The sequence below is a fragment of the Lathyrus oleraceus genome, chromosome 5 (assembly GCF_024323335.1).
Source record: "Lathyrus oleraceus cultivar Zhongwan6 chromosome 5, CAAS_Psat_ZW6_1.0, whole genome shotgun sequence".
In the NCBI taxonomy this organism is placed as follows: Eukaryota; Viridiplantae; Streptophyta; class Magnoliopsida; order Fabales; family Fabaceae; genus Lathyrus; species Lathyrus oleraceus.
In genome coordinates this window covers 8,459,664-8,483,820 of record NC_066583.1, presented here as the reverse complement: position 1 = coordinate 8,483,820, position 24,157 = coordinate 8,459,664, and the positions used below count along the sequence as shown (strand labels likewise).

Sequence of the window (24,157 nt, the reverse complement as noted above, 5' to 3'; positions counted from 1 at the left end):
ATAAATTAATATAGGAGTAACAATTTAAGAGGATATTTCCTCACCAATCCCACTAAATTCCGTGTAATGTAAATTATTTTGTTTTAAACTACCACCATGTTAGTACTAATAACAACCATTTCTATTCATGCTTAAATGTTATGCTAAGACAGAAAATAAAAATATTATTCCGTTGCCGGGACTTGAACCCGGGTCTCTCGGGTGAGAGCCGAGTATCCTGACCAACTAGACTACAACGGAAGATTGATATTAGTACTAATTGTTAAACATATATCTAGTACCATGGCAGCATGGGCGAGGATTGATAGTTCAGATTCAGCTAGACATGCCAGTGTCACACTCACTCACACTATGACTTAAATTTTATATAGGAAGCCCCTTAAATGTTTCAAATTTAAATAACATAACTGTCATAGATCATTACATACTTGTCATGATGTCAACTATGAAAAATATCCTTTCAAAATGGTAGAATGCTTGAATCAAGATACCGTCTTCACAACTTTTATGCCCCATCTATAATACATGTTTAAAAAACAATTTATTTGTTAATATATGTTGTTTGAAATCTATATTGAATATAATTTAGACAGTTTAAAAGGTTTTTGCTATTTTTCTTTTTAAAATTTATTATTTATAAATATCAATAATTTATTTACAAAGATATATATTATAAGTATTAGAATATCTCTATAATTAGTATAATTATTAGGATATCTCTATAATTGGTATACATCAGTATATTATTAGCTTCTAAATATAGACACTGTCATACTTGTATATAATGAGTATTCTTATCAATGAAAAGATAGAGATTAAATTACTTATATGGTATCAGTTTTGTCACGATTCTAACCTAAACCCTTTTCACCGCCGCTAATCCTCTGTTTTACCATGACAGAAACAAACTCCCATTCCCAAACTTCTAATGACACTTCATCAGCCTCTCAAACCAACCCTCCTCAGGCGGCGAAACCCAACTTCCACTCCGCCTTCGCCATCAACAACGTCAAAACCATAATCCTAGTGACGTTGGAAAATGATTATAATCTCTACCTCTCATGGTCTTCCCTCTTCAAGGTGCAAGCACGTGTTCACAACGTACTTGATCACATCATCCCGTCATCGGATGCACAGGCCATACAAACATCAGCAGACCTTAAGGCTAACGATTTTGAACTTTGGAATCGGCTTGATGCGGTGGTACTACAATGGATGTACGCAACCGTCTCGCAGGACACTCTTCAATCAATCCTCGTCGTCGATGACACTGCCGAAGAATGTTGGAAGCGCATCACCGCTATGTTTCATGATAACAAGCATTCACGTGTTGTACAATTAGAAAATCAATTCAGCAACACAAACCTAGAAGATTTTCCATCGACAAAAGTGTACTGCAACCGCCTCAAAACTCTATCTGATCAACTCGCCAATGTCGACTCTCCGATCACTAACACACGATTGGTGCTTAAAATGATATTCGGTCTCACTGATGCATACGTTGGGTTTGTCACCTATATACAGCAACACAACCCTCTCCCCACCTTCGCCACAATACGATGACGGCTGGAACTCGAGGAATCAACCATGTTGCAGCGTGCCGCTCGTGAATCACACGCCTCCTCTGTTTCGGTCGCTCTCATGGCCAAAGCTCCGGCCACCGAACCTGCACCCAAACCGTCATCCTATGCTTCAAACTCCCAACTATCTCCATCGACATATCGCGGTCATAGAGGAAAGAAACCGAATCACGGCGGTCGAAATTCCGGAAGAGGAAATGCGGGCAGCAATAACAACAACAGTGGCAGCCATGGAATTACCCACCTTGGCAACAATGGGGTCCTTGGAATTACCCACCTTGCCTTTACCCAATCTCAAATTGGAATAGACCAAATAATGGTCCTAAGCCTCAACAAAGTGGAATTCTTGGGCCCAAACCTCAATAGGTTGCTTTCAATGTTAATACTACCAGCCCTACTAACATTGAAAGTGCTTTCAGCACCCTCAATCTTGCTCAGCCAGTCCCCTCTTGGTACATGGACACCAGAACCACCTCTCACATGACATCCTCGCAAGGTAATCTCTCGTCTTATTTTAAATTGAGCAAAAATAATAAAATCATTGTCGGAAATTAAAATATAAAATAAAACCATGTAGGGTGTCACACATTCATAACACACATGACCTTCTCCGTGACATGGGTTTTCAACAGTAAATTTCAATACACACATTTGTAATAAGGATGTTTACACGACATCCCACTTATCTGAATCATACCTTGGATGTTTACACGACATCTTTCTCATATGATCGGTATTGTATATTCACAAAATAAGACATTCATAACTTGTCATTGCATGCTCACTTCCATTTTAAAGTATCATTGCAGCGGAATTATCATCACAATTATATCAGATAAAACAAGTAATAACATATAGTCTCAACTTCAATTGTAATAACAAAATAAGAGAGTTGTAATCAATCAACTCAATATCTTAAGAATTCTCAACAACAAAATTAGTCTTATGACTTCAACATAATCAGACATAAAGAATAAAATAAGCGTTTAACCCAACCCGATGTTACATGATCAGAGTAAGGTACCACTAGTAAAAGAGACAAAATAAAGAAGTAATCCAAGAGCTACCTTCCACTTACTTCAGCAATACTACTCTTGAGTATCTGCACGATGCCCGTGTAAAGGCAACATTCAAACAGAATGGGTGATAATTCATTTCAATAATAACGATATAGAATGAAGAATAGAGTACAACATTTACACAATCATGCACAACAATATATCACATTCTTACATCCAAGTCATAATCAACATCATACACAACGACGTCTCAATTATCATTAACATCAAATGCAACAACATCTCATCCAACAACACATCAACAACAACCAATACAAATGCAACACTTATGCAATATACTCAACACCGACTCGACATGCATGTGGTATCAAATATGAACATTCAGATTCATCTCACTCCATGATCCCCACCATAGGATCGATTCCCTCTTGGAACCGTAGAACACCAAAATCTCTACCATCACCATATGTAACGCTTCACTAATCCCCCATAATAGGAATTAACTACTCGCACCTGATCCATCACAATGGGATTGAGGCTCACTAAAACTCGTTACCATCAACATATGTAACGCTTCACTGATCCATCATAATAAGAATTAGCTACTCGCACCCGATCCATCACCATAGAATCGAGGCTCACCAAAATTGGACCGAAGCTCGTATACCAAAATTCATGACTCTCAAATAACATGCATTAACACAACAAGGTTCACCTAAAGGATCCCCACACACATCTCATCATTTATGCATCACATTATTCATCATGCAATAACCAATTCATGTTTCCACATGAATAATATCAACAAGCAACAATAACTCGTCAACATCTTCACGTCATCGACATAACAACATAATTATCACACAATGATATTACAACAATGCAACAATTCATTAACCAAACGTATAAACCAATACATTTATTAACATAGTAAGCATGTGAATATTATTAAAACATCTCAACAATCACTACCATGTTATAGGTATGAGCGTTAGCTTTCTAACGCTTCAAACGCCATCAAAATCGGACTTACAAATGAAAGTTATGACCAAAATCGTTGGGATGTGTCAACAATTCCTTAACCTAACGTATAAACAAAAACTTCACCAACATAGTAGGCATGGTAATAATACTAAATCAATTCACTTATCACCATCATATTATATCTCTTAGAGTCAGATTTCTAATGCTTTAAACCCCAACCCAAAATGATTCACGAGTTGAAAGTTATGATCAAAACCGTGCACGAAGGCGTTACTAAAAAGTTGTTATTTTCTAAAATTTCCAACATAATTTTCATCTTCTTCAACCCCAAAAACGTCCATGAAATAATCACCAAAATTATTTTATCCCTGAAACAAAGTTATAGCTCTCTATTGCAGATATTCAATGCTTTAAACGGCACTCGATTTAGACGTACGGATCAAAAGTTATGGCCAAAACGATTTCGACGTAAAAACACAAAGAAATGCTCTCGCGCTGAGCGCGGCCGTGACGGATAGAATGCAAAATTTTCTATGTTTTTCATCATTGGAGGTCTTCCGAACCTCCGATTTTGATTCCGTAAAAAGTCAAATGCTCAGAAAATTACAACTCATACAATACTCTAATTATCTAAAGTTAATTTACAGTTTTAACACAATTAAATCATTTAATCACAATTTTAAAATTATGCCTAAAACCTTCAGAATTACAACAATGGTGGATATATGTTCAATCATAAAAATAGAAAAATACACGCACATACGGGATACGAAATTCATCATATAATCATCATATAACAACCATCATAGCATCCAAATTCAAAATCATCATATAACAACCATCATAGCATCAAAATTCAAAATTATGAGTCAAAACACTCAACCCTAATGAGGTTAAAGGTTCCTCCATTCTACCCTTCTACCATACCCATTACTATTGGAACAAGTTCTCACCCTTACCTTAGATTTTCCAACAAGATGCACACTTCAAGCTCTAACAATGGAGTTTTCCTTTAGCCATAACCCTTGCCTCTTCTCACCGTAAAATTCTATTTTACGTAAAACCCTCCAAACTCTCTTACTAACCTTTTTATCATTAACATAATCCCCCCTCAATTAGGAATTTCCATCATTGCCCTCACTTATCATCTCATTTACCACCATACCCCTGTTGGCTCTAATTTTCTTTTAATAAAATAATACTAATAATATTATTCTTTTTCTCCCTACTATTTCTACTCTTCTATTTTATTCCAACCAATTAAATAAAATAGTTATAGGCTAATTATTAAAAATTCTCATTATCCCCATTAAATAAGTAAAATAACTAAATTTCATTATTTAATTAAGATGCTCATATTCTAGTTATTTTATTATTTATTTAATTAATTCGAATAAAATACTATTTATTTCAATCACTAATTAAAATTCTAATTAATTATCAACAACTATACCAAACTCTTATTCCCTCCATACTTCTATTTCAAGGATACCTACCCAACAATCATACACAATTAATTTAAAACACCAATTAATCATATAAAAATCTAAATAATTCAAATTAATTAATTAATTAAATTCAGGGTGTTACACTTCACGCTCCAAATCCAATTAAAAATTTAGTGTCGGTTCGTAAATTTACTACAAATAACAATGTTTCAATTGAATTTGACCCGTTTGGTTTTTCTGCGAAGGACTTTCAGACGGGGATGCCTATCATGACATGTGAAAGCCAAGGTGACCTTTACCCCATTACCAACCACATGACCAAAAATAAAGTCAAACATCCATCCACCTTTGCAGCTTTGTCACCATCCATTTGTCATAATCGTCTAGGACATCTGGGTGAACATGTTTTATCTTTTCTTCGCAAAAATAAATTGGTCGAATGTAATAACTCCAGTAAATTACATTCACATTTTTGTAATTCATGTCCTCTTGCTAAACACATCAAATTGCTTTTCACTAATTCCCTTAATAATAGCTTGTTGCCATTTGATATTCTACATAGTGATGTATGGACATCTCCCGTTTTAAGCTTAACAGGTCACAAATATTATGTTTTATTCCTGGATAACTATTCAATTTTTTTGTGGACATTCCCTATTTCACAAAAATCTCAAATTTATCCTATTTTCCAAAAGCTAAGAGCTTACATTAAAACACAACTTCAATGGGAAATCAAAACAATTTAATGTGATAGTGGTGGCGAATACATGTCTAACAATTTTCGAAAAATGTGTGAACTTAATGACATATCTTTTCGTTACTCTTGTCCTTACACCTCCTCTCAAAATGGTAAAGCTGAGCGAAAAATAAGGTCCATTAATAACATTATTCATTCGAACTTTATTAATTCATGCATCTCTACCTCCTTCATTTTGGCATTATGATCTAGAAATGACCACCTATATTTTTAACATTTTGCCAAGTAAATTAATTAATTTTCAGTCACCTCTCTACATGTTATATAACAAAAACGCATCATACTCTCATCTACGTGTTTTTGGTTGTCTATCCTTTCCTCTATTCCCCTCAAATACCATCCACAAACTTCAACCTCGCTCCACACCATGTGTCTTTCTTGGGTATCCCTCCAACCATCGTGGTTATAAGTGTCTCGATATGACAACAACAAAAAATAATCATTTGTCGTCATGTTTTGTTTGATGAGTCCACCTTTCCCTATGCAAAGCTGCACACCCCTCAATCTACTACCTACACGTTTCTCGACAATGACTTATCTCCTTATCTCATCAACCATATCATGACCCAAGACCAAAACAATTCATCGGTCCCTTCTTCAAAACCAAACACCTCCCCCAACATGGCCGACACCACACCTTTGCCAAATACACTCCCTCAAACAATACGGCCCACTACTCCCTCAAACCGGCCCCAATCAAATTCAAACCCTACTCTAAACTCACCACTCCCCTCCCCTCAATCAAATCATACCTTGCAAAATAATCTTCCCTTTATCTATCAACCTACCGCCCAAGCCAACACAAAACCCATCACTAGGAATCAACATGGCATTTTTAAACCTAACAAAAAATACTACAGTTTACTCACTCATGTCACAAAATCCCCCCTCCTTAGGAATCCAGTGTCTGCACTTAAGGATCCTAATTGGAAAATGGTCATGTATGATGAATATAATGCTTTAATTAAAAATGAGACGTGGGATTTAGTACCACGACCACCTGATGTTAATGTTATTAGATCTATGTGGATTTTTAGACATAAAGAAAATTCAGACGGTTCCTTTGAGAGGCATAAAACCCGACTTTTAGGTAATGGTGCAGGTCAATAGGTTGGCATTGATTGTGGAGAAACTTTTAGCCCAATTGTCAAATCGGCTACCATTCGCACTGTTCTCAGTCTTGCTCTTTCTAAATCTTGGCACATTCATCCATTAGATGTCAAGAATGCATTCCTCCATGGTGAACTCAATGAAACCGTTTACATGTATCAACCATTAGGATCCAGAGATTCTAAACATCCTAATCATGTGTGTCGTCTCCGCAAATCACTATATGGGCTCAAACAAGCCCCTATAGCTTGGTATAAGAGGTTTGCCGACTATACTTCATCGATTGGGTTTTACCAAAGCAAGTGTGATCACTCTCTATTCATCTACAAGAAATACTCTCATCTAGCCTACCTTTTATTGTATGTAGATGATATCATCCTCACCACCTCATCTGATGCTTTGCGGCAATCCATAATCTCTCTCATCAACTCCGAGTTTGCTATGAAAGACTTAGGACATCTCAACTACTTCCTGGGTATTGTCATCACTCGCCATAAGCATGGTATATTCCTCACGCAAAAGAAATATGTCGAAGACATCCTCTCACGAGTCGGCATGTCTTCATGCAAAACTTGTTCAACTCCAGTTGATACAAAACCCGAGATGAGTGCCACATATAGTGTCCCGTATGAGGATCTGTCTCTCTATCGTAGTCTTGCAGGTGCCCTCCAGTATCTTACCTTCACACGACCTGATATCTCATATGCGGTTCAACAAATTTGTCTCTTTATGCATAATCCGATGGACACCCACACGCATGCTCTCCGCAGGATATTACGCTACATTCAGGGCACAAAACACTATGATTTACATCTCTATCCCTCATCTACTACTTCATTACTATCTTATACAGATGCAGATTGTGGTGGATGTCCTGACACTAGACGTTCTACTTCCGGCTACTGCGTGTATCTTGGAGACAATCTACTTTCTTGATCGTCTAAACGACAACCCACACTCTCACGCTCTAGTGCTGAAGCAGAATACTGTGGGGTTGCCAATATGGTATCTAAATCCTGTTGGTTACGAAACCTTCTGCTTGAGTTACAATGCCCTATTCATGAAGCCACCATGGTGTACTATGACAATGTTAGTGTCATCTACCTGTTAGGTAACCCAGTTCAACATCAACCAACGAAACACATTGAGATGGACATTCATTTCGTTCGTGAAAAGGTCGTTCGGGGTTAAGTCAGGGTTCTCCATATCCCCTCGAAACATTAAATCGCAGATATTTTTACCAAAGGACTTCCTCTCATACTTTTTCAAGACTTCAGAGACAACCTCAACGTCCGTCCACCTCCCGCTTCAACTGCGGGGAAGTATTAGAATATCTCTACAATTAGTATAATTATTAGGATATCTTTATAATTGATATACATCATAATTGTATATTATTAACTTCCAAATATAGACCATGTCATACTTGTATATAATGAATATTCTTATAAATAAAAAGGCATGGATTAAATTACTTATAATAAAAAAATACAAAAAATATCAAGCAACTAATCTATCCCTATGTTTAACTCAACTAACTCATATAAATTTTCTCTATTGTTTCTATACTAATTATTATTCTATATTCAATATAATTTAATAGGTTTTTAAAATTAATTGATATAGTTATTATTCAAAACATGATATTAGAATATTTAGTAAAATATAACATATTCAAAAACAAATAATATTAAAATAAAATTAATTAAGCCATAAATTTTTTTATTTTAAGTTAATAATATAATATTATAAAATCTAAAGATCAATGCTCACTTAATAGTACAAGTATTGATGATATATAAAAACCGCATTGCTTAGTCTAACTTTATTCATATTAAAAACCTCTTTATATTTTATCACATATATAGAGTATAAGAAAACATGATTTCTTCTCCATCATTTTATCCTTACCTTACCATCATTTCTCTATTGTTTTATATTTCATATTTTTCATTAATTGAAGCCCAAAGTAATAGGTTTATAATCAAACTATTTCGAACAAATCAACCCTTGTTTATAATCACCACATGTTATGCATGCTTGGTAAATTACTTACAACACTCAAGAAACATCATGATGAGTAATATTCATAATGTAATCTATAATTATATATAAAAGAGATATAAGAGTTTTGAATAACCTATTTTTCTTTTAAAATTATTTCTTAATAACTTCTTAATTTTTTCTATCAAAATTATCTCATGATTAACTTCACAATATTTCAAATAAAAAATAATTGAAATAAGAATAACTTCTTACAATTTATATAACATTTTTTCTTTTTTAAATGAGTTTATTCACCAAATTTATTACACAAATTATTTAAATTAAAATTAAAATTAATAAAAAAAATCATTTATATTTTTGACGCGCGTGTTCATTAAAAAAACGGATAAACGGACACGAGAGTGTCCGTTTAAACACTAATAAAATAAAGATGATACGTTAAGTAAAAATAATTTAATTGATATATAGAGCATTCAATATTAAAATTTATATACAAAATAGTTTTAACTTTTATTATTTTCCAAAAACTCAAATAAACACACTCAGTATATTAATAAATAAATTAAATAATCTTGTTGATTTTTTGTTAACTTTTCTTATTTTTCAAAAACTATTCATTTGAAAAAAGGGAAAAAAATTGAAAAATCATGTTGCTCCATTATTCTTGTTATTTAAAATACAATAAAAGACGATTAATATATGTTAAGTAATATTTTATTTAAAATTGATTCACTTAGCGTGTATAATATATACATATTATTTAAAATATATATTTAAGACACATTTTTCAACAAATATTTATATTTTGTTTTGAAATATTTTTCCTAAAAAGTAATGAATGAGGTGGTAATCAATAATAATATTATTCTTTATTCGAAAAAAGAATTGGGAAAATAAGAGAAAAAAACTATTTAAGAAATTGCATTATTAAAATACTTGTAACAGCTCCATGGTGTGTATTGTTAACACGAATTCTCCATATTATTGTTATTCAAAACACAATAAAAGACTATTAATATGTGTTTTCATTTTACTTTTACTTTTAATTGATTAATATTTTATTTCTAATTGATTCACTTGCCACTTTAGCATGTTGAAAATATATTATTTTAAATATATTTTAAAGGCTATTTTTTTTCCAATAAATATATTTGTATTAGTTTTAATAATAAAAACTTGTTAAAATTAGAGTTTGACATAATTCCTCCACAAAAAATTAATTTATAAAATAAGAAGTGTCACTCTATATAAATTTATAGTATGCTCTATCTTTAAGTAACGATGAATTTGAGTTTTTTCAAATACACCCTCTTATATTCCACAATAAAGAATTTGATCTTTTGATATAAATGACGGGTGACCTAGGGATTTGAATTTTCCCAATACACTCCTTTATTTGTAGTACTATTGGACTTGATATATATATATATATATATATATATATATATATATATATATATATATATATATATATATATATATATATATATATATATATATATATATATATATATATATATATATATATATATATATATATATATATATATATATATATATATATATATGGTAGGTTGCCTGGATGGATAGACATTTAATACCAAGTTAAAATTAAACTTTGATTTAACTCATTTCTACAAAACTAGTTTATAAGGTGACAAATATCACTATACATAAATTCATATTAGGTTATATCTTTAATTTAACCAATGTTGGACTTGTGTTTTTTCCAATAAAATTGAATGTTGATAGCAATCAATAAAAAATATTACTTTTTGTTTGACAAAATATGATGTGCTAGAAAGATCTCACAAAAATCCCGGGAAGTCAATTTAATTGATAGTTGTTTAAGAATGTCTTATTATAGGGATATAGAGTTAATCTTTTAAGTGGTGAAGTCTTGTTCAGTAGGCTAGTAGACCAAAATAAATAAAAATCTTGGAAAATCAGAGAAAAATCTATTAAAAAATTGCACTCTTAAAAGAAATGTAACAATTTCATTTTATGTAATTTTAATATAAATGCTTCATTATGCGTAAGGATTTTGTTTTTCCTTCTTGTTTGCGGTCTATATCTCTTTGAGGTAAATCTCTTTGTTGAATGTTATTTTATTGATTAAGATGAGGAAAGTTGTTTTACTTCGAAAAATTGATCTAATTATGATTCCTAATCTTATTTTTTTCTCATTCAAATTGATCGTCGGGTTGTAAGAATATTTCTGGACATGAATCCTCACCACTTCAAATTCAACTTGCTTTTCAAGTAATTCATTTTAAAGTTAATTATTTTCATAAAATTCTTATTTGTTTGGTTGGTCCTCAAATCAATGATTTTTTTTGAATTTGTGTGATTTTTTAAGTTAGGACTACTTTTAACATTAGTGATTTGGTTTTGGATAGTGTTTTCAGGTGTCTTTTCCCCCTTTTTTGTTCCTTTTGAGTTCTTTTTTTTCATGACCTAAGCATCTTTTTTGTTTGAATCCTATCATTATTTGTCCTAGTCAGATATTAGAAATTTACACTACTACAAAATAGATCTTTCATAACACTAAGTTACAACGTCTGACTTTTAACCGTAGTAATACCTCATTTTTGAACGCACTTTATTTTTTTATATTTACGAAAAAACATTGTGCTACAGTCAAACTAATTAACCATGATTATATATTCATGGAGTGACATAGTTCGAATCTCAGCTCCAACAATTTTCTATTTTTCCGTTACAATGAGTGTTGTACAAAAGCAAATAAAATAAAAAGAGTGAAGGGGGAGCGCAAATAAAATGAGCAGGGGCGACATAGCAAAAATACAATCAGGCCCAAGTTGAAAGTTCCCAATCTGAATAAAAATAAAGAAGAAAACAGGAAAACAAAAAAAATAGTGTGTGGCCTTTAGATGGATTCAGTGGCTCAGATCTATCCTTTGATCAAACACATGGTCATCAGATGCGCATATTTGGCCGGTCAACATAAATCAAAATGCCACAATTAGAAGGTATAACATGGTCATGCGTGGGGGATCCTATACAAGACCCCTTTTCAAATATCCATAACCAACTAATCACATGAAGACATGTGCTTCAATTGAATTTAAAATAAACAAAAAACAGTCATCCGATAGATCCAGTGGCCTATGTGAAGGAGAATTGCGGTCCAAAACGCAGCGGAAATTAAAATTTTCTCCTTTAGAGATCCTTACGAATGGTCATGATCAGTGATAGAATATTTACCTCTTGTGACGACTGAAACCTTTGGTGCAGATCTCTTGTGACAATCAAAACCTTTGATGCAGATCCACGGAGCGATCACGAACGTTGAACGATGACAACGTCTCTACTCAGTCCACACGAACGGGTTCCTTCAATCACAGTGCTAGCTGGTACGAATGAAGGCTTTGAGTGAGAGAGAGAGAGAGAGAGTGAAAACGAAAAGAATGCAACCGCAAATTTTTGCTTCTGCACAAGGGTTCTATGTATAGAACCACTTGTGTGGGCTTCAAGCTAAAAGCCCACTTAAGTGTATTTTGGCCCATATCTTATAATATGCCCAAAATCACTTAAGCTCATGGTACCTTACCATATTTCGTATTCTACTCAAGTACATCGTACCTTACGATGCTCTATAACTCACTTAAGGGCACCGTACCTTACGGTATTCCTTAGTTACTCTATCTCTCATCAATCCGTCCTTTGTGTGTGACCCTGTAGGTTTTCGTGACGTTGGCAATTATATTAAATCACGCATTTAACATAATAAACAGTGAGCGGTATCTAGCAACACATCACTGCTACCCAAGACACGAAAATGTCATGTGATCTGACAATTCCTTCTGTGATAATACTTATGTGTATAATTACCCTTTTGCCCTTATGTCTATATTGAACACAAGGCATAGACCGTGTCATCCTTGTCCAGTTCAATATTGAGCCCATAGACATTTATCCTGTTATACAGGATGGGCAAATTCCATCTAGGTCACTCATGTCCCTCAGCATGCTTTGTGGAGTACCCATCAACTGTCTTTATGGTTATCCAGTTACGGACAACGTTGGATCAGCAATAAAGCACTCGACTCTACATCTAGGATCCATAGTGGTTTCAGGTCGAAGAGTGGAATACACTATTATCACCATGAGAATAACTTATGACACCTTGCATAACTTTCTATATAGTATTCTCATAGCGGGTCAATCCAATATAAATATTACTCCTAATATTCATACCTATGTTTAAGACTTGATAACTCTTTATCCATGATCCATGAGATGTGATCATCAGTCTACAAACATAATAGTCTTAATGCTTTAATGTTATCCCACTTCACGCTAAAGCTCGACTACGGATACTTTAGGAATAATGTCCGTATGTTTAATGTGTTCTCATGATTAAGTCACACTTAATACATTAAACAGACTATCTATTCCAGGGACTTTATTAATCAACCATAATAAAGAGAATGCCTTTTATTATTCGATACAAGTACCAAAATGTATTGGCCTCTAGGGCTTACACCAACAATCTCCCACTAGCACTAGAGCCAATTAGGCATACCCCGTATGCCCATTGATCTAGTATGGCCATCATGTTTCTGCTGCGCAAGAGGCTTTGTCAGTGGGTCAACTATATTGTCAAGTGTAGGTACTTTACATATTTTCATACAACGTCTAAGTATGTGTTTGGATCGTTGGTGAGATCTAGGCTCCTTAGCTTGTGCGATAACACCATTGTTATCATAACAGAGACCAATGGGATCCACAATGCTAGGGACTATGCCAAGTTTATTGATCCAAACAGCTTCCTTTGCTGCACTTAAGGCAGCAACATACTCGGCCTCAGTTGTAGAATCAACAACTGCATCTTGCGTTGAACTTTTCAAGCTCACAGTGCCACCATTTAAGCAAAACACATAACCAGATTGGAATCATTCATATTAAAGCGTCTCAGCACTTTGTCTATGTACTCTGACTTAGGCCAAGCATTTCATGATCTATCTCTATAGATTCTGATAGGCTGCTTCACCCAGGTCCTTCATAGAAAAGCATTTCCCCAACCAAGACTTTACTTGTTGCAGGGTAGGGATATCAATTCCAATGAGTAATATGTCATCTACATATAATACCAGGAATACGATCATGCTCCCACTAACCTTCTTGTAGACACAAGGCTCATCTTCGTTCTTGATGAATCCATACAGTTTTACTGTTTCATCAAGGCGAAGATTCCATGAGTAGGTCACAGGCTCATCTTGATCCATGAGTAATACATCACCTTGATCAGATATCCATATATCTCAGGTAGGTGACGTATCCTGCCTGACCTACGCTGGTCTTGTTCTACTTGAGCAGGTTGCTCTTACACAACCACTTGTGTTTCCTGCTCTAATTCCTCCATAGGTGTATCGATAATTTGTGATTCTTGAATTTCTTCAAGTTCTACTTTCCTCCCACTGATTCCTTTGGAAATAAAATCCCTCTCTAGGAAAACTCAGGTTCGAGCGACAAACATTTTGCCCTCAGAATGATTGTAGAAATAATATCCTCTTGTTTCTTTAGGATACCCCACAAATAAGCATTTGTCAGATTTGGGCTCAAGCTTAGTTGAAACTTGTCATTTCACATAAACCTCGCAACCCCAAACCTTTATGTAAGACATATGTGGTTTCTTACCACTCCATATCTCATATGGTGTCTTCTTAACCTTTTTGGATGGAACACGGTTAAGTGTGTAAGCTGCTGTCAATAGTGCATGTCCCCAAATGGAGTTTGGAAGATCGGCGTGACTCATCATGGATCGGACCATGTCTAACAGAGTTCGATTTCTTCTCTCAGATACACCATTCCATTGTGGTGTTCCAGGAGGAGTAAGTTGGGATAGGATCCCACACTCTTTCAGATGGTCATCAAACTTTAGGCTTAAATACTCACCGCCTCGATCTGATCGAAGAGTTTTAATATTCTTACCTAGTTGGTTTTGTACTTCATTCTTGAATTCCTTGAACTTTTCAAAGGACTTTGATTTGTGTTTCATTAAATACACACAACCGTATCTACTGAAATCATCGATAAATGAAGTACTGAAAACCTCCTCTGGCTGGAATGTTCAGTGGTCCACATACATCAGTATGTATGAGGGCCAAAAGATCATTAGCTCTTTCACCTTTTCCTGTGAATGGAGATTTTGTCATCTTCCAAGTACTTCAGGCAGTTTCTCTTCCAGTGTCCGGTCTTACTGTAACACCCCGATTAAAATAAGAGAATTATTTAATTGAGTTAATATTATTGTATTAATTTAATTAAATAAAGTTGAATTATTGGATTATTATTATTATTATTATAGATGTTATTGATTTTAATAATAATTAAATAAATAAAATAAATGGAATATGAAGAGTGGAAGGGTAAAAGTGGAATTTGGATAAAAAGAGGCCAAAATGAGAACTTAGGGTGTTCTCACGTATTGTTGCCTCAGAGTCAGAAGAGGGGAGAAACGCTGAAGAGAAAGAGAAGGAAGAGGAAAAGGCCAAAGATTGCTCAGAGCTTCCTTCAATCCAAAGAGGTAAGGGGTCTGAACCTTATTAAACGATAATATGCGAGCAATTTCATGATATCTGTTGGATTATCGATGGATTTTGGGGATTTTAGGGAGATTGGGAAAGTTGGGGTTTTGATGGAAAATCCTCCGATTCGTGAGTTTCGTTGAGTTATATGCTTTATAATCGAAGTATGTTGTGTAGGTATGACTGTTAAATATTGATATTGGGTTGTTAGCTGTGGAGTATGAGTTATGGCAAGTAGAGAAGCAAAGCTGCGCTAGGTTCTGTAGCAGAGGGCTTCTGTTCGCGCGCGATTCGCGGCGCGAAGCCCAGTTCGCGGCGCGAACTGGGCAGAATCCAGAGGAGTTCTGGAACGCACCGTTCGCGGCGCGAACCCTGCTGCGCGGCGCGAACTGTGCTGTGCAGAAGTTGATGTTGGCGAGTTTTGGGTACGTCGAGTTGCGAGACTCTTAGTAAGTCGCTGTAATTGTATTATAAACAATTAATAGTGATTATATGATTGTGTATGAGGTGTTTATGATGATGAGATGTTGAATTTACGTGTTTAGTTATAAATGTGTTATGTAACGATGTGATATCGTTGTAATATTGTTGTTGTTTTGTTGAGTTGTGTGTCATGTTATTAATGATGATGATAACATGACTAGATGATGTTGTTGTTGCTATGTTGATTATGATGCGTGTTTGATGTGCATGCATTCATGAAAGGCCGATGCCTAGTGATGAACGGACTGAGTTCCAATGATGTTGTTGACTCCGGGCTTGTTGAGAGGCTTGGTTCCTTGCGGGGAACTCGGATTCTATGGTGATGAATCTGGGAGTGGTGATCCTGTAGTTGGTCACAAAATGGGTATACCGAGTCGTGTTGAGTCATGCATGGGTGTGTGCATTGCATCTGATATGTTGTTTTGTTGATGTTCATGAGTATGATGATTATAATGATTATGATGAGCTGTGTTGGCATATGTGAAATATATTTATGGTTATATTTCTGTCGTTATACTATTATTTAATAATGTAATTCTCACCCCTTCTGCATGTGTTTATGTTCATCTATGATGAGCAATGTGCAGATAAAGCGGAGTAGATATTATTGAGGTTCCAGGAATAAGTGTAGAGTTATTCTACAGAGTCGAGTCAAATGCTCTGGTCATGTGACACCGGGATTATGGGATTCGATAGATAATATATTATTATTTACGTTGTTTATGATGACTAATGTTGAGATGTTTTGTTGAGATAATGTTGAAACATTATTATGAATTGTTATATGATGAATTATAATATTGTGTTGTTGTCCGCTGCGAAGTTTTAAATATTGAATAATATAGGTTGTGTTGAGATTTAATAAGTGTTATGTTGTAAGGAATGTAAACTCTTCTACATGTTGTACTCTGATAATATAATTAAATATGTCGTTCGGGTAGAAGGGTGTTACATTAGTGGTATCAGAGCATTGTCAGTCCAGTCGAGTCATAAGGTGATGTTTTCCCTGTTGGTCGATTAGTGTAAATGACACTGTCGATATTTAACGGTTGTAGTGGTGTTGTGCAGAGTATGGCTGGAGAAAATGACCGTGCGATTGCTGAGGCTTTGGCTGCTATGGCGCAGGTTATGCAGGCGCAGCAGAATCCGCCGGTCGACGAGTTTAAGAATTTGGGAAGGTTTCTGAAGAATAACCCTCCTACATTCAAAGGGCGTTATGATCCAGATGGTGCTCAGAGTTGGCTGAAGGAAATTGAGAAGATTTTCCGGGTGATGACGTGTACTGAAGCACAGAAGGTGCAGTTTGGTACGCATATGTTATCTGAAGAGGCTGAAAACTGGTGGGATAACACTCGCCAGAGAATTGCAGTACCAGGTGCTGAGATGACTTGGGAAAGGTTCAAGACGGCCTTTCTGGAGAAATATTTTCCTGCTGATGTGCGATGTAAGAAGGAGATGGAATTTCTAGAACTGAAGCAGGGTAACATGTCTGTTGCTGATTACGCTTCGAAGTTTGAGGAGCTGGTGCAGTATTGTCCTCATTATAATAATGCTGATGCTGAGGAATCCAAGTGTGTCAAGTTTGAGAACGGGTTGCGTCCCGAGATCAAACAAGGCATTGGGTATCAGGAGATTCGTAGATTTCCTACACTGGTTAATAAGTGCAGGATATTTGACGAAGATAGCAAGGCTAGGACTGCTCACTACAAGAGTCTTAGTGAGAAGAAGAATAAGGATCGTGGTAGTCCTTATGCATCTCCGAATGGTAAAGGTAAGCAGAAAGTGGTAGATGCGAAGAAGCCAAGTGGGGGAGGATCTCCCATAGCTGGTAAATGTTTCAAGTGTGGCGAGCCAGGCCACCGTGCTGATAGCTGTACCAAGAAAGTGCTGAGATGTTTCCGATGCGGTCAGGCTGGTCATAGAGTTACTGAATGTAAGGATGCTGGTCCGACATGTTTTAATTATGGCGAGAAAGGTCATATCAGTTCGCAGTGCTCGAAACCGAAGAAGGCGGCTACTGCAGCTCATACTACTGGTAGGGTGTTTGCTCTGAGTGGGACTGAAGCTCCTAAAGAAGACAATCTGATTAAAGGTACTTGCTTGATTAATAATGTTGAATTGCTTGCCATTGTTGACACTGGTGCTACCCATTCGTTTATTTCGTATGAGTGTGCGACCAGGATTGGTGTGATTATGTCGTCCCTAGGCGGAAGCATGGTGATAGATACTCCTGCTAATGGTTCGGTGAGAACTTCTGTTGTCTGTCGAGGTTGTCATTTGACGATCTTTGAGAGAGAGTTCGTGGTTGATTTGGTGTGCTTGCCCTTGCACCAAATTGATATTATTCTGGGAATGAATTGGCTAGAATTCTATGGCGTGTTTATCAACTGCTATAGGAAGACGGTGCGGTTTTCTGAAGTTGGTGAGGATGATGAGGCAAGATTTCTATCTGCTAGGCAGGTGGGGGAATTTGTGAAAGATGAAGCTCAGATATTCGCTTTATTTGCGTCTCTGCAAGCGGATAGGAAAGTGGTGAGTGTAGATTTGCCTGTTGTCTGTGAATTTCAGGATGTGTTTCCGGAGGATGTAAGTGAATTACCTCCAGAACGTGAAGTCGAATTTGCCATTGACTTAGTACCAGGTACGAGTCCAGTGTCGATGCCTCCTTATAGAATGTCGGCAACTGAATTAGTTGAATTGAAGAAGCAACTTGAAGAATTGCTTGAGAAGAAGTTTGTGCGTCCAAGTGTTTCTCCTTGGGGTGCACCAGTATTGTTAGTGAAGAAGAAAGAAGGTACGATGAGGTTGTGTGTCGATTATCGGCAGTTGAATAAGGTGACTATCAAGAATCGGTATCCATTGCCGAGGATTGATGATCTGATGGACCAGTTGGTTGGAGCTCATGTCTTCAGTAAGATTGATTTGCGGTCGGGTTATCATCAGATCCGAGTAAAGTCAGATGATATTGCGAAGACTGCTTTCCGTACGAGGTATGGTCATTATGAATACACTGTGATGCCGTTCGGTGTGTCTAATGCTCCAGGTGTGTTTATGGAATATATGAATCGTATATTTCATCCGTACCTTGATAATTTTGTTGTGGTGTTCATAGATGATATATTGATATATTCTAAGACGGAAGAAGAGCATGCAGGACATCTGAGAATTGTTTTGCAGGTGTTAAGAGAAAAGAAATTATACGCAAAGTTATCTAAATGTGAGTTCTGGTTGAAAGAAGTGAGTTTCCTTGGCCATGTGATTTCGAGTGGTGGGATTTCTGTTGATCCTGCTAAAGTTGATGCTGTATTACAGTGGGAGACTCCGAAGTCTGCTACTGAGATACGCAGTTTTCTGGGGTTAGCTGGTTATTATCGCAGATTTATTGAGGGCTTCTCTAAGTTGGCATTGCCGTTGACGCAGTTGACTAAGAAGGGTCAAGTGTATGTGTGGGATGCAGCTTGTGAAGCGAGTTTTGTTGAGTTGAAGAAGCGGTTGACCAGTGCTCCAGTGTTGATCTTGCCTAATCCTGGTGAGTCCTTCGTTGTTTATTGTGATGCTTCTTTGATGGGTCTTGGTGGTGTTTTGATGCAGAACGGTAAAGTCGTAGCTTATGCTTCTAGACAGTTGAAAGTTCATGAGAGGAATTATCCTACGCATGATCTAGAACTTGCAGCTGTTGTATTTGTGTTGAAAATGTGGAGGCATTATCTGTATGGTTCCAGATTCGAAGTGTTCAGTGATCACAAGAGTCTGAAGTATCTGTTTGATCAGAAAGAGTTAAATATGAGGCAGAGAAGGTGGTTAGAATTACTGAAAGATTTTGACTTTGAATTGAGTTATCACCCCGGTAAGGCTAATGTAGTTGCAGATGCGCTAAGTAGGAAGTCTCTACATATGTCTATGATGATGGTTCGGGAGCTTGAGTTAATTGAACAGTTCCGTGATATGAGTTTGGGTTGTGAAGTTTCCGCTGACAGTGTAAAGTTGGGTATGCTGAAGTTGACTAGTGGAATTATGGAAGATATTCGGAATGGCCAGCAAGTTGATGTCGCTCTAGTTGATCATATTACTATGGTTAATCAGGGTAATGGTGGTAATTTTGAGATTGATGGGAATGGCATCCTGCGATTTAAAGGTAGAGTTTGTGTTCCTGAGGTGTCTGAATTGAAAAAGAGTATTCTTGAAGAGGGCCATAGGAGCGGATTGAGCATCCATCCAGGTGCAACTAAAATGTATCAAGACTTGAAGAAATTGTTTTGGTGGGCTGGTATGAAAAGAGATGTTGCTAAGTTTGTGTATGCCTGTTTGACTTGTCAGAAGTCAAAGATTGAACATCAGAAACCGGCAGGTGTGATGCAACCTTTGAAGATTCCTGAATGGAAGTGGGATAGCATTTCCATGGATTTTGTGACGGGATTGCCGAGGACAGTGAAAGGTAATGATTCTATTTGGGTGATTGTGGATCGATTGACTAAGTCGGCGCATTTCTTGCCGATGAAGATTAATCACTCTCTAGAGAAGTTGGCAGAGTTGTATATTGAGGAGATAGTGAGGCTGCATGGTATTCCATCAAGTATTGTGTCTGATAGAGATCCCAGATTTACTTCTAGATTTTGGGAAAGTTTGCAGAAAACGTTGGGGACTAAGTTGAGGTTGAGTTCAGCTTATCATCCTCAGACTGATGGTCAGACTGAAAGAACTATCCAATCCTTGGAGGATTTGTTGAGAGCTTGTGTGTTGGAGCAGAGTGGTTCTTGGGATAGTTATTTGCCGTTGGTGGAGTTTACTTATAACAATAGTTTTCATGCTAGTATCGGTATGGCTCCATATGAAGCATTGTATGGTAGGAGGTGTAGAACTCCATTGTGTTGGTATGAATCAGGTGAGAGTGTTGTACTCGGACCTGAGATTGTGCAGCAGACGACTGAAAGGGTTAAGATGATTCAGGAGAAAATGAAGATCTCTCAGAGTCGTCAGAAGAGTTATCATGATAAGAGGAGAAAGGCACTTGAGTTCCAAGAGGGAGATCACGTGTTCTTAAGAGTTACTCCGACGACAGGTGTGGGTAGAGCTTTAAAGTCTAAAAAGCTTACTCCGAGGTTTGTGGGTCCGTATCAGATTTTGAAGAGGGTTGGGGAAGTGGCGTATCAGATAGCTTTACCGCCGTCGCTTTCTAATCTACATGATGTGTTTCATGTATCTCAGTTGAGAAAATATATTGCGGATCCTTCGCATGTTGTTCAGTTGGATGATATCCAGGTGAGGGATAATTTGACCGTTGAGGTGTTGCCAATTCGGATAGATGACCGAGAAGAGAAGACCCTGAGAGGTAAGAAGATTGCTCTAGTGAAAGTTGTTTGGGTAGGTCCAGCTGGTGAGAGCTTGACTTGGGAGCGTGAAGATCAGATGAAGGAGTCGTATCCTGCTCTATTTGCTTGAGGTATGTTTTCGAGGACGAAAACTCTTTTAGTGGGGGAGAGTTGTAACACCCCGATTAAAATAAGAGAATTATTTAATTGAGTTAATATTATTGTATTAATTTAATTAAATAAAGTTGAATTATTGGATTATTATTATTATTATTATAGATGTTATTGATTTTAATAATAATTAAATAAATAAAATAAATGGAATATGAAGAGTGGAAGGGTAAAAGTGGAATTTGGATAAAAAGAGGCCAAAATGAGAACTTAGGGTGTTCTCACGTATTGTTGCCTCAGAGTCAGAAGAGGGGAGAAACGCTGAAGAGAAAGAGAAGGAAGAGGAAAAGGCCAAAGATTGCTCAGAGCTTCCTTCAATCCAAAGAGGTAAGGGGTCTGAACCTTATTAAACGATAATATGCGAGCAATTTCATGATATCTGTTGGATTATCGATGGATTTTGGGGATTTTAGGGAGATTGGGAAAGTTGGGGTTTTGATGGAAAATCCTCCGATTCGTGAGTTTCGTTGAGTTATATGCTTTATAATCGAAGTATGTTGTGTAGGTATGACTGTTAAATATTGATATTGGGTTGTTAGCTGTGGAGTATGAGTTATGGCAAGTAGAGAAGCAAAGCTGCGCTAGGTTCTGTAGCAGAGGGCTTCTGTTCGCGCGCGATTCGCGGCGCGAAGCCCAGTTCCCGGCGCGAACTGGGCAGAATCCAGAGGAGTTCTGGAACGCACCGTTCGCGGCGCGAACCCTGCTGCGCGGCGCGAACTGTGCTGTGCAGAAGTTGATGTTGGCGAGTTTTGGGTACGTCGAGTTGCGAGACTCTTAGTAAGTCGCTGTAATTGTATTATAAACAATTAATAGTGATTATATGATTGTGTATGAGGTGTTTATGATGATGAGATGTTGAATTTACGTGTTTAGTTATAAATGTGTTATGTAACGATGTGATATCGTTGTAATATTGTTGTTGTTTTGTTGAGTTGTGTGTCATGTTATTAATGATGATGATAACATGACTAGATGATGCTGTTGTTGCTATGTTGATTATGATGCGTGTTTGATGTGCATGCATTCATGAAAGGCCGATGCCTAGTGATGAACGGACTGAGTTCCAATGATGTTGTTGACTCTGGGCTTGTTGAGAGGCTTGGTTCCTTGCGGGGAACTCGGATTCTATGGTGATGAATCTGGGAGTGGTGATCCTGTAGTTGGTCACAAAATGGGTATACCGAGTCGTGTTGAGTCATGCATGGGTGTGTGCATTGCATCTGATATGTTGTTTTGTTGATGTTCATGAGTATGATGATTATAATGATTATGATGAGCTATGTTGGCATATGTGAAATATATTTATGGTTATATTTCTGTCGTTATACTATTATTTAATAATGTAATTCTCACCCCTTCTGCATGTGTTTATGTTCATCTATGATGAGCAATGTGCAGATAAAGCGGAGTAGATATTATTGAGGTTCCAGGAATAAGTGTAGAGTTATTCTACAGAGTCGAGTCAAATGCTCTGGTCATGTGACACCGGGATTATGGGATTCGATAGATAATATATTATTATTTACGTTGTTTATGATGACTAATGTTGAGATGTTTTGTTGAGATAATGTTGAAACATTATTATGAATTGTTATATGATGAATTATAATATTGTGTTGTTGTCCGCTGCGAAGTTTTAAATATTGAATAATATAGGTTGTGTTGAGATTTAATAAGTGTTATGTTGTAAGGAATGTAAACTCTTCTACATGTTGTACTCTGATAATATAATTAAATATGTCGTTCGGGTAGAAGGGTGTTACACTTACCGCAATGGAAGCAGGTGCCTGCCTTTGTTATGCCTCCACTAGGCCTCAAAACAGTAACAGTGGGTCTGGGTTTGGCAACTTCCTTGCCCTTCCCTTTATCACCCTGCCTGGTGGGCCTTTTGTTCTGTCTCTTTCCATTTCCGATCATCAGAATGGACTTCCCTTTTGTCTTCAGATTCTGCTCGGCAGTTCTTAACATGGTGAGCAGTTCAGGAAGAGATTTGTCCATATCAATCATATTGAAATTTAGGACAAATTGACTGAAACTATCTGGCAACGATTGCAAGACCAAATCAGTCGCAAGTTCCTTTCCGAGGGGAAAACCCAACCTTTCAAGCTTTTCCATATACCCAATCATCTTGAGCACATGGGGACTTATAGGGGCTCCCTCAGCTAACTTGCCTTGAGAAAGGGTTTCTGAAACTTCAAACCTCTCATGCCTTGCTTGCTCTTGATAGAGCATCTTCATGTGTTCGATCATATCGAACGCTGTCATGTTCTCATGTTGCTTTTGCAACTCTGAGTTCATGACATCCAGCATGAGACAAGCAGTTTCATTGGCATCATCGACATGCTTCTTATAAGCATCTCTTTCTGCCTTAGGTGCAGAACTAGGAGGTTCCTCTTCAGGAACAGGTGTCTCCAAGACATACAGCTTTCTATTATGTTTGAGGAAAATCCTCAGGTTTCGGTGTCAATCCAGAAAATTTGTCCCAGACAATTTTTCCTTATCAAGGATTGATCTCAAGATGTTGTTAGAGGTGTTTGCTGTCATGGTAATCTACATAAGGATTAATGAAAATATAAGTATCATTGACATATTTAATCAGGCCTTTAATTAAATATGCTCCCACTATTTTACTCAAAACAAATGACCCTCATCATTTGATTCGGAAAATCCCGTTGGAAGATTTTCTAGTGGGTCGAGATCCATATTTCACTTCGTTCTAAGTCCGCGTAGGCGGA

General features: G+C 36.6%; 1 protein-coding gene and 1 non-coding gene across 2 annotated transcripts; one reads left to right on the top strand and one right to left on the bottom strand.

Moving 5' to 3' along the window:
• Nucleotides 1-167: 167 nt before the first annotated feature.
• TRNAE-CUC (transfer RNA glutamic acid (anticodon CUC)) lies at nt 168-240 on the bottom strand. Its single transcript has one exon. It is a non-coding gene; the product is annotated as a tRNA-Glu (tRNA).
• A 654-nt stretch (nt 241-894) lies between these two features.
• LOC127078424 (uncharacterized) lies at nt 895-1,563 on the top strand. The gene has a single exon (XM_051018883.1). The coding sequence runs from the start codon at nt 895-897 to the stop codon at nt 1,561-1,563; it is 669 nt and encodes a 222-aa protein (XP_050874840.1).
• Nucleotides 1,564-24,157: the final 22,594 nt, after the last annotated feature.